The following is a 12,610-nucleotide window of genomic DNA, read 5'->3' as shown; positions in this document are numbered from 1 at the left end:
ACACGAACAGCTGCAAGTCTTCAAGTCCAGATTGTATACCGATTAGGTCCCTTTCAGATTACGCTGATACAATCATATACAACCGTTCGCTCACCGATAGATCTGTACCTACAGATTGGAAAATTGCGCAGGTCGCACCAGTGTTTAAGAAGGGTAGTAGGAGTAATCCATCGAACTACAGACCTATATCATTGACGTCGGTTTGCAGTAGGGTTTCAAGCTGCGGGTCTATGGGGTATCATCTCAGTTGTGCGACTGGATCCGTGATTTCCTGTTAGGAAGTTCGCAGTTCGTAGTAATAGACGGCAAATCATCGAGTAAAACTGAAGTGATAACAGGTGTTCCCCAGGGAAGCGTCCTGGGACCTCTGCTGTTCCTGATCTATATAAATGACCTGGGTGACAATCTGAGCAGTTCTCTTAGGTTGTTCGCAGATGATGCTGTAATTTACCGTCTAGTAAGGTCATCCGAAGACCGGTATCAGTTGCAAAGCGATTTAGAAAAGATTTCTGTATGGTGTAGCAGGTGGCAGTTGACGCTAAATAACGAAAAGTGTGAGGTGATCCACATGAGTTCCAAAAGAAATCCGTTGGAATTCGATTACTCGATAAATAGTACAATTCTCAAGGCTGTCAATTCAACTAAGTACCTGGGTGTTAAAATTACGAACAACTTCAGTTGGAAAGACCACATAGATAATGTTGTGGGGAAGGCGAGCCAAAGGTTGCGTTTCATTGGCAGGACACTTAGAAGATCAACAAGTCCACTAAAGAAGCAGCTTACACTACACTCGTTCGTCCTTTGTTAGAATATTGCTGCGCGGTATGGGATCCTTACCAGGTGGGATTGACGGAGGACATCGAAATCGTGCAAAAAAGGGCAGCTCGTTTTGTATTATCACGTAATAGGGGAGAGAGTGTGGCAGATATGATACGCGAGTTGGGATGGAAGTCATTAATGCAGAGATGTTTTTCGTCGTGGCGAGATCTATTTACGAAATTTCGGTCACCAACTTTCTCTTCCGAATGCGAAAATATTTTGTTGAGCCCAACCTACATAGGTAGGAATGATCATCAAAATAAAATAACAGAAATCAGAGCTCGAACAGAGAGGTTTAGGTGTTAGTTTTTTCCGCGCGCTGTTCAGAAGTGGAATGGTAGAGAGATAGTGTGATTGTGGTTCGATGAACCCTCTGCCAAGCACTTAAATGTGAATTGCAGAGTAATAATGTAGATGTAGATATATATGTAGACGCCTATACTAAAGTCATGCAGTTGGTCCACATTAACGTTCAGATAGTCCACTAACTCCCTCCCAATTCATAAGAAATTCTCTTTCACACTCACAGGGTTATTTGGTAACCGTGATAGCGTTACGGAGATGTTTAATAAACTCAAGTGGCAGACTCTGCAAGAGAGGCGCTCTGCATCGCGGTGTAGCTTGCTCGCCAGGTTTCGAGAGGGTGCGTTTCTGGATGAGGTATCGAATATATTGCTTCCCCCTACTTATACCTCCCGAGGAGATCACGAATGTAAAATTAGAGAGATTAGAGCGCGCACGGAGGCTTTCAGACAGTCGTTCTTCCCGCGAACCATACGCGACTCGAACAGGAAAGGGAGGTAATGACAGTGGCACGTAAAGTGCCCTCCGCCACACACCGTTGGGTGGCTTGCGGAGTATCAATGTAGATGTAGATGTAGATGTAGTTCATTAGACTGCACCAGGGCGTCTAAACACCGGGTTTCATGATATTTGCTCGCACTAAATCATTTGTAAAAACTCGAAGGACGGAGCAGAATCTCTTTGACCGCAGAAAATTGTGGCAACTTTCAGCGGTGGAGAAAGTGTCGTAAACGGAAATTGAATTTATGACTGCCTGGTCGAAGGCAGGTGTCCAAATATCTACTGGCAGTAATCTACTGGAATTTTCGTAATGAGTGCAATAAATATTTGCGACTGACATTGGGTCCAGTTATTCAGGAAGGATGATTTTATGGTTGGCGATGGTGTTATAGCTGGTTTGTTGAAGGTTTTGTCGGGAGGTATCTATGGCTGGCGTCCTTAAAGCAAGTCTCAAGCAACACGGCAACAAGGCAGATAGAAATACTTCGCTTGTCTGACGACGAACTTATAGCATGCACCCAACATTAGCCTCAGTCGTAAATTTTACATTTTTAAAATAGACGGAGGGAATACTATGTAGATTTAATCACATTTTACTGACGTAAAATTAGTTTGAAGTAAGATGGAAGAGAAAATGTTAATCAAGAATCGTTCAATTATCGAGAGCATTAACGTTTAAATTTCAGTTAGACAGTGTTTTTTAAATTTTTTTGTTTTGTGGTAGTAATGAAAAACGAGAAAGACAAAGTTACGAACGAAACTTCGAAGTACAGCTAAACGGAGGGCTAATGGCAGTAGGTTAATTCACTAATGTCATACGTGGAAAGCGTCACACTCACAATGACCTCGCTGTTCAACTAGGAGAAACGAATTAGAGGGAGGCAGAAGCTCTCTCTACTATTACACTGATTCTAATCAGTTAGATTCCACTTGAATATAAATATGGATGCTCGAAGGAGAGTGTCAATTACAATTGTCGGTTATACGAGAAGCATATAAAACACCGTTGTTCCTAGTTGGATGCCCCTGTTCGTAAACTGGAAAGAATGGGGAGCTCAGGATTCTCTTTTTCTGCTTTGGTGAACAAAGTACTGAAAGAAGTCCCTTTGATAACAATCATTTCATGATTAGACTGCTCAGATCGAAATCTCTGTCCCGGCCGGCACCAACGGTCCACTTTAGCAATATGTTTACTACTTCACTGTCTCAACTGGAATGGCTTTCTGTGTGTTAGAAATAGTTTGGGAATAAAATCCATACGTTATGCACGTGCTTGTTTCCATTAAAACTACGCAAACTCTCTACGTCACTCATTCTCCTTACTGTGACAAGGTTTTGTTACAAAGGCTCTGTTTTATCGGGCATCCTCGATTCGAGAATACTGTGAAACTGATTTCCGTATGAAATCAATGCCTTATATGTCCTTCAAAGATCTCCTTGAAAATAGCGGTACCAATATCTGAACAACAATATAAATCAAACTATTTAAATAACTTACGCAACGGCAAATTTGCGACGTCTTCGACAACAGCCGATATTCCGACAGGTGCACAACCCGCCGGTTTCAACTTACAGATCCAACTACAGCGGCTGTAGATGGAAATTTAAATTTCGGAATGCAGGGCATATGCGGTAAAATAACATATATATACTATGAACACTAGCGCCTCTACACCGGCAAAGATCACCAACGTCGGAAGTTACCCACAGTGAATTTTAGCAACCACAATGTGAGATAGCATTAAATCTGTCCCTCTATCGTTTGAACAAGTCGAGAGCAGAATTCCGCACAGAATCAAAGTCAGATACTCCATGACATGGACTTTTTGCAACAAAGTACGAAGACCCCCTTCATGGTGAGTCAGATGTTGACACCAAGAGCCTGTAGATACAAATCGTTGTGAGTTGGCTTCCTGTAAACGCCATGTCCCAAAATACCAATAACCTTCGTCCTGACCAACACGTCAAGCAAGGCAAGGCAGCCATCCTTCCTCACCTCCATCGTGAGGCGAATAATCGGAAGAGATTTCTGAAAGGCCGTTTAAGTTCTAACTTGGATAAGGCAAATAACAAAAGTGTTGTTTACATGGCAGAAAATAATATAGTAGTAGAATGAGATTTTTGTGTACGTTGTCCTTTTTGATGTCGAGATAATAATGTAGTTCTAACGTTTGCCGAAGTTGTGCATAATATTAATCCTCCCACCGCTATTCGCAGAAAGCAACGGGCTGAATCAGGTCTTTGATAACGAGATGGCACCAAAGTGGACGGCCTTTTTTGATTACACAGGAAGCATTTCCAACAAGATTAGTCTTTTTCTGCGTAAATATGATGTGAAATGTGCTTTTTGACCACTATCGAAGGCAATGGTCTTTTTAGGATCCGTAAGGATGTTATTATTTTACGTAAGGTATCGTATAACATGGACTTCTGGTAGACCTATGTCATATCTTGGTCAGACTATCAGGACTGTGGAGAACCGGAGTACTGAGCATAAACATCACGCACGCTTACAACAACCGAGCAAATCTGCTACTACACGTTGCCTTGATGCTAGTCATCCTGTGAAATATAACAACACGAACATTCTGGCGTGCACTTGCGGATTCTGGGGGTAGAGTTATTCACGAAGCAGTTGAAATTAAATTGTCAAGTGATCTTACAAATAAAAATGGAGGTTTTCACTTAAACTCTGCGTGAAATCTTGCTGACGTCCTGGTCAAACAACAGGTTGACAGAATGAGATTTCCACTCTGCAGCGGAGTGTGCGCTGATATGAAACTTCCTGGCAGATTAAAACTGTGTACCGGACCGAGACTCGAATTCGGGATTTTGCCTTTCGCGGGCAAGTGCTCTACCAACTGAACACGAGGACGAGGTACTGGCAGAAGTAAAGCTGTGAGGACGGGGCGTGATCGTGCTTGGGTAGCTCAGGCAAAGGTCCTGAGTTCGAGTCTCGATCCAGCACACAGTTTTAATCAGCCAGGAAGTTTCATATCAGCGCACACTCCGCTGCAGAGTGAAAATCTCATTCGGGAAACATCCCCCAGGCTGTGGCTAAGCCATGTCTCCGCAATATCCTTTCTTTCAGGAGTGCTAGTTCTGCAAGGTTCGCAGGAGAGCTTCTGTGAAGTTTGGAAGATAGGAGACTAGGTACTGGCAGAAGTAAGGCTGTGAGGACGGGGCGAGAGTCGTACTTTGGTAGCTCAGTTGGTAGAGCAGTTGCCCGCGGAAGGCAAAGGTCCCGAGCTCGAGTCTCCGTCCGGCACACAGTTTCAATCAGTCAGGAAGTTTCAACAGGCTGACAGTGTTAATGCCATCTCACCTTTTGGTTACTAATATTTACTTTCGATGACTTCTAACATTGGTCATCTTTGATTGTGTGATGGCTCTAGAGCTTACAGTGTGTGTGTGTGTGTGTGTGTGTGTGTGTGTGTGTGTGTGTGTGTGTGTGTTTTATCTTTCTGCATACGCTCTGCATACCGATGTTTTAAATTTCTTCACATAGTGCTCCCTCGATGCATTTGTGCCTTGAAAATGGCGGGGCGTGGAGGTGTTGAAATATCCGCAGTTGTCGAAGATATCAAGCGGCTGCATTCTCTAAGTTATTTTAACATGTTATAGACCAAGACTAACTCAAGTTTCACATAAATTAGAGTCTTCTGAGGACATTACATGTCTAGTAAGCCAAGACGCTGCTATATTTAAAGACTTTTTATTACAATGGTTTATTTTTGTGCTATAAGCTTATCTCGGCTCCATGGCCATCACAAAGCTATCTGCAAACATGTGGAGCTGTTATTGGATATATATCTGGCTATTTGTAATTAATAACAATGTTGTATATATCTGTTGTCGTACTCACTTCCATAACACATCGTTAACGTTGTCGCTCTCTAGTACTCACACCTTGTACTGCTTTCTGTCCTACGTGTAGCGCAGACAAAACTGTGGATACGTAATGTCTCAACAGTGGATTTTGTTGCTGAGCAACATTAATCAACACCTATTTAATATTTTTTGTAAGTTTGAAACGATTCCGTTGACAGCTAAGTCAACGATGTTATATAATTACAAAATTGGCTTATTAATGTGTGGAGTTGTGTGTGCTAGTAGTAAATTCTTTGCTTATGTTCGCTGGTGTTGCTTTTGCCTCCAAATTTGTTTTATGTTTTACCTTAGTGGAATTTTCTGTTTTAAGTTTGTTTCATATATTTCCAACATAATTCTGTTGTATGTATGTTGTTGTTGTCTGATTTTTCGGTACCTCTCTTGTTAATTTTATGTCGTTATGAATCACAATATGTCTCGGTTTGTTGTGTCTGTCATAGATTTGGTTGACTATGTTGGGGTTCGAGTTGTTTTGTTGTGCTATGTGTTTCAGAATCTCGTATTCCTTCTGTATTGCAGACTGTTGTAGCGCTAATTCAGCAGTCTTTTTATCATCGAATGTCCTTACAAGACATCTATAATGCTTCAGCCCCAAAGGAAAAAAAGTCAAGTGTTTGCTGAAAGTAATTTGTCTGGAGTTTGACGTTACATGAGAGCGAAACATAGACAATAAACAAGTCAGACAAGAAAAGAATTGAAGCTTTTGAAATGTGATGCCACAAAGTATTGAAAATTATTTAGTTATACCTGGCATCTAATTAATACGTATAGGTACTGACTCTAACGAGGAAGAAATACAATTTTTGACAAAACTGGACTAAAAGAAGTAACAGGATTATAGAACCAGTCATGAAAGGCAACAGGACGTTGATTTGAAAGTTCCAACAAGTTTATGAGGGGTTAAAATTGTAGGGAAACTTCAAAGCAGGTGCAGCAGTTATTGAAAAACGAAGAGAGTTGCACAGAATAGCTTAGCGTAGAGACCTACATCAAACCAGATTTTGGACTAAAGATTACAAAGTGGTCAGTAGGGAGATTTTTGGATTCGGGGCATGCTGGTTTGCGCTGGAAGGTCCGCAACTGCTTAGTATTGTGGAAAAATTGATAAATTTTTTTTATCCGTCTTAGTTCCACGAATATACAATTTATTGTTACCGGTTTCAGGCTGACTCGCCCATTCTCAAATCACACATCCAAAAATTACAGAGTAATTGTCGTGCAAAAATATTTACATAGGGCATGCTTTATATTGCAAGTACCCATGTGATTATAGAAATGCGTTGTCAGCCGGCCGGAGTGGCCGAGCGGTTCTAGGCACTTCAATCTGGAACCGCGCGACCGCTACGGTCGCAGGTTCGAATCCTGCCCCGGGCATGGATGTGTGTGATGTCCTTAGATTAGTTACAATTAAGTAGTTCTAAGTTCTTGGGGACTGATGACCTCCGCTGTTAAGTCCCACAGTGCTCAGAGCCATTTGAACCATTTTGGAACATGCGTTGTGATTAAGGGTAACTAGATTTGGTACCATTTTGTATACCTAGTTACGGTTAATAAGAAGTTATGTCAGTAATCATGTAAGTAGTTGTAATACTAAAGTAATTGTGTACTGTACGTAAATGTTTTTGTACTACACTACTGACCATTAAAATTGCTACACCACGAATATGACGTGCTACAGACGCGAAATTTAACGGACAGGAAGAAGTTGTGATATGCAAATGATTACCTTTTCAGAGCATTCACACGAGTTTGGCGCCGGTGGCGACACCTACTACGTGCTGACATGAGGAAAGTTTCCAACCGATTTCTCATACACAAACAGGAGTTGACCGGCGTTGCCTCGTGAAACGTTGTTGTGATGCCTTGTGTAAGGAGGAGAAATGCGTACCATCACGTTTCCTACTTTGATAAAGGTCGGATTTTAGTCTATCGCATTTCTGTTTATCGTACGCGACATTGCTGCTCGCGTTGGTCGAGATCCAATGACTGTTAGCAGAATATGGAATCGGTGGATTCAGGAGGAAACGCCGTGCTGGATCCCAACGGCCTCGTATCACTAGCAGTCGAGAAGACAGGCATCTTTACCTGCATGGATGTAACGGATCGTGCAGCCACGTCTCAATCCTTGAGTCAACAGATGGGGATGTTTGCAAGACTACAACCATCTGCACGAACATTTCGACGACGTTTACATCAGCATGGACTATCGGCTCGGAGACCATGGCTGTGGTTACCCTTGACGCTGCCTCACAGACAGGAGCGCCTGCGATGGTGTACTCAACGACAAACCTGGGTGCATAAATGGCAAAACGTTATTTTTTCGGATGAATCCAGGTTCTGTTTACAGCATCATGATTGACACATCCGTGTTTGGCGACATCGCGGCGAACGCACAAAGGAAGCGTGTATTCGTCATCGCCATACTGCCATATCACCCGGCGTGATGGTATCGGGTGCCATTGGATGCACGTCTCGGTCACCTCTTGTTCGCGTTGACGGCACTTTGAACAGTGGATGTTACATTTCAGATGTGGCTCTACCCTTCATTTGATCCCTGTGACACCCTACATTTCAGCAGGACAATGCACGACCGCATGTTGCAGATCCTGTACGGCCCTTTCTAGATGCATGAAATGTTCGACGGCTGTCCTGGCCAGTACATTCTTCAAATCTCTCACCAACTGAAAACTTCTGGTCAATGGTGGCCGGCCGGCCGGCCGGGGTGGCCGAGCGGTTCTAGGTGCTACAGTTTGGAACCGCGCGACCGCTACGGTCGCATGTTCGAATCCTACCTCGGACTTGGATGTGTTTGATGTCCTTAGGTTAGTTAGGTTTAAGTAGTTCTAAGTTCTAGGGGACTGATGGCCTCAGAAGTTAAGTCCCATAGTGCTCAGAGCCATTTGAACCGTTTTTGAATGGTGGCCGAGGAACTACTCTTGATGAACTGTGGTATCGTGTTGAAGCTGCATGGGCGGCTGTACCTGTACACGCCATCCAACCTCTGTTTGACGCAATGCCCAAGCGTATCAAGGCCGTTATTACGGCCAGAGGTGGTTGTTCTGGGTGCTGATTTCTCAGGATCTATGCACCCAAATTCCGTGAAAATGTAATCACATTTCAGTTCCAGTATAATATATTTGTCCAATGAATACCCGTTTATCATCTGCATTTCCTCTTGGAGTCGCAATTTTAATGGCCAGTAGTCTACATGTACTTTGTAATTTGTAGGTGTGTGGTTTTAGAATGGGCGATTGAGCCCGAAACTGGTAACCCCTGCAGTAATAAATGAGACTGAGATGTACAAAATAAAAAATTTTCAGATTTTTTCCCAGTGGTTAGACTATTGCCACTCTTGCGTTACTGCAGTCGGTCATTTGATAGTGGATAGGGAAGCAGGCTCGTAGATGGCTGCATGAGTGGTGGTGCCTGCTGTGTGTGATTGCAGGACGTGGAGCACGAGTTCCGGCACGGCTACGTGTCGCACGCGGGGCGCCGCGGCCTGCTCAAGCTGGAGCTGGCCTCGCTGCGCTACCTGCGCGCAGTCGACCTCTCCGAGCGCTCCTGCCTGCCGCGCCACCTGCAGTTCTCCTCGCTCTGTGAGTGACACCCACTGACTTCCCCCCGTCCCGCGCTCCTCCCCGTTCGCTTCCTGAAGCAGTAAACTGCCGAAAGATTGTTAGGTGACTCAAAAATGCTGTAGAAGCCACCAGACCTTCCAGTTGTCTTGTAACCTCTAAATCAGAAGCTAGATAACTTGCCTCTTGTAAGAATAATATGTAAATGATTTAGTAGCAGTGGAAGAAATCGATCGTTGCGATAGATCGAAAGAATTCTCTTCTTGAGGAGAAACCAGTAACAGTCGCAGATACCTTTTGCATTCTTCGCACACTCTTCTTTTTTTATTTAAGGAGAAACAGCCATTATGCACGACGAACTAATTATCCGAATGGAACGGAAATTAGTACATGTACAGACAAACAAATGATTAAGATTCCAGAGAAATTGGTTCTTTTCCTTGCTCAATCAGTTATTCGACTTGGCATTGATTGATATAGTTGCTGGATGTCCTTCTTAGGGTCATCACGTCAAAAACAGTCGGACTGGTGCTATAGATAGTCAAAATCCCGAGATGGTTGGAAGACACCGTTCGTAATGCTCGAAACTTTTTTCAGCTGGGGAGAAACCCGGCGACTTTTCTGGTCAAGGTAGGGTTTGACAAGTACAGAGACGTGTGCGAGTGGGCATTATCTGGCCGAAATGTAGGCCCTAGATGGCTTCCCATAAAGGGCAAGGTAACTGGGACTAGAATATCGTCGACGTGTCACTGTGAAGTAAGGGTGCCGCCGATGACAACTGAAGGGGTCCTGCTGTGAAAAAAAGTGGCAACCCAGATCATCACTCCTGATCGTTGGGCTGTATGGCAGACATCGGTCAGGTTGGTATTAGACCACTGTCCGGGACGCCTCCTGATACGTCTTCACTGGTCATCGGGGTTCAGTTCGCAGCGATACTCAACCCTGAACACAATTCCACTTCATTCAATGAGATTCCAGGCCGAAGAGCCGGCCGTTGTGGCCGAGCGGTTCTAGGCACTCCAGTCTGGTACCACGCGACCGCTACGGTCGCAGGTTAGAATCCTGCCTCGGGCATGGATGTATGTGATGCCCTTAGGTTAGTTAGGTCGAGGGGACTGATGACCTCAGATGTTAATTCCCACAGTACTCAGAGCCATTTGAACCATCCAGGACGAAGACCTGTCTGGAGGTGCCCCGGACATCAGTGGAATACTGAAACGTCCCCTTTGAACAATTCTACATGACTGTCCTTAAACTGATACACAATATTTTTTTTAGCGCAACGCAATCTGACTTTCAAAAAATCCCTACGAAAGAATGGCCCTGACTAACATTAACCTATACGTTTCACAAATCACTTACCTCTCAAAAATCTTCGCTGCTCAAGCTACTGCAATACAGCGAGCGCCACTACTGCCAGCTAAATAAAAGATTCAAACTATGGAAGGCACTAACTACTGATAGGGATAGTTAGCAAATGAAAGATATTAGTAGAGAACAAACTATGTATTTACCTTGATATCATCATATATAAATATAGCAGTTCATGACAAATTACAAATCTCCGCCATCTCTCTCCCCACATCCACCACTGCTGGCGGCTCACCTCCAACTCCGCAACGCTACGGGCTGTTCACAGCCAGCTGCCTAACACTACAATGGCGAGTATTACAACAATGCAAAGCAGCCACAGACCGCACACAGCACAGCCAGCGACCCTCATACAGAGGTGGCGCTACCAATAAAAAAACCTAAACAGCCTACTTACATAGAGAAAACATAAACAGCCTACTTACATAGAGAAAACATAAACAGCCTACTTACATAGAGAAAACATAAACAGCCTACTTACATGCCCCCATGCTCCCCACAAAAAATTTTACAAATTCGTTTGGGCAGTGCCCAATACAGATTTGAAAGATTTCTTCATAATTACAATAACAAAGATATCAAATGCACACACTTATTGATACAACGTTGGTCAAAAGCTAAAATTTTGTCACAGTCCATAAAGACAGTCCTGATCATTCATTACGGTAAAAATGCAGAGTTTTTCTCAAAGTCTGAGCAGTAAAAGAAAATGCACACAGAAGTAGTGGATTTCTATGCAGTCTTGAAGAAGTAGTGTTGTCCTTCCAACGGAAAGACAGTGCTGACTCTTGACATGCATACAGGTAATGGGCCACAACAGAGCAAACCCACAGCAGAGTCAGTCGAAATTTTGAAGAGTATTGGTAGGTAGGTCATCACAGAGCAGACCCACTGTAGTCCTCGTAGAGATTGTGGTATTGGTGGGCCACCAGAGGTGCAGACCCACTGCAGTCCTTGTAGAAATAATGGCGTTGGTGGGTCATCATAGATGCAGACCCACTGTAGTCCTTGTAGAGATGGCCAGCAGCCATCTGTTGCGATTGTGCAGGTGCACATTCACCATCGAAGAGTCTTGCGGAGAATATAGCAAGTCCATAAACCACCACTTGTGCACTCACAAAGTTTTTGGAATTGTCCTTAGAACCGGCAATGCTGTTATCCAGTCCCTTGCTGAATTAGTAACACACGTGCAAACACTAACAGTCCCTACTTCTCACATATTGTCCATATACTATGACGAACAGAAACGTGTGCAGTGAAATGTAACTTACAAGTTAATAATAAGATGAACTGGTGTCAATTACAATTTTATAACATGAGAATACAATTACAAAGGTACAAAATACATCATTAAAGAACATAACAATACAGATAACATTTGTAGTACAGGCTTTACAAAAGAATAGAAACAAACATATACATCAGTGTTACAGGAATTATGACATGAGTACAAAAATAAAAGTTCAGAATCACTTTCGAAACATCAACTTCACACATGAGCATTAAAACAAAACAGAATAAATAATGTGTAAGCATATTTATAAGGTAAATAACATATTATTAATGCCAATTATATTTGAGGATAAAAGTATTCCTCATCATAGTGAATGTAGCTTAATATTAAAAGAAGAAAAAATTCTATGAAACTACACAGACAGGAAGAAAACAAATACACAAGGGTACACAAACACATAGTGGGATAACACCAATAGGAAAGGACAGGGTTCGTTTTCAGTGTAACATGTGGTACTGCAGTCCAACCCAAAACTTCATATATCTTTCCTCTTATTTCATCCTTTGTTTCCACCAAAAAAATTCTATTTAAGCATGCTTTCTGTATTTATATGTTCACACATTTCTTACCTCAACATTTATTTCCAAGAAAATCCTACCTAAACCTGTTTTCTGTACTTTTTTCGTATAACTTCTGAATGCATTTCTTCCAATTCATCGCAACTCATTCTCTTAGAGGCTACCCCCTCTTAAGCTAACTTAAATCTACTGAGCTCAGATGCTAAACTAAGGGACGAGGCAATGCAGCAGCACATAAAACAATTAATATAAACAGCAATGAAAAAAAAATGGAAAATCGCAAAGCAAGCTACAGTAAATCTAAATTACCAAGCAATTCAACATTACAACTAATATGA

At 42.8% G+C, this 12,610-nt stretch overlaps 1 protein-coding gene across 1 annotated transcript in view; it reads left to right on the top strand.

Moving 5' to 3' along the window:
• Positions 1–12,610, top strand: part of LOC124594023 (follistatin-related protein 5-like) — a 227,429-nt gene that overhangs the window by 180,838 nt on the left and 33,981 nt on the right. The window contains exon 11 of the mRNA XM_047132378.1: positions 8,960–9,110. Within this exon, the coding sequence (XP_046988334.1) occupies positions 8,960–9,110 (151 nt within the window). The remainder of the gene's footprint in view (positions 1–8,959; positions 9,111–12,610) is intronic.

This window comes from Schistocerca americana, chromosome 1 (genome assembly GCF_021461395.2).
Source record: "Schistocerca americana isolate TAMUIC-IGC-003095 chromosome 1, iqSchAmer2.1, whole genome shotgun sequence".
Lineage (NCBI taxonomy): Eukaryota > Metazoa > Arthropoda > Insecta > Orthoptera > Acrididae > Schistocerca > Schistocerca americana.
The sequence above is the reverse complement of the archived record's forward strand: the minus strand, read 5'-3'. Positions and strand labels throughout refer to the sequence as shown.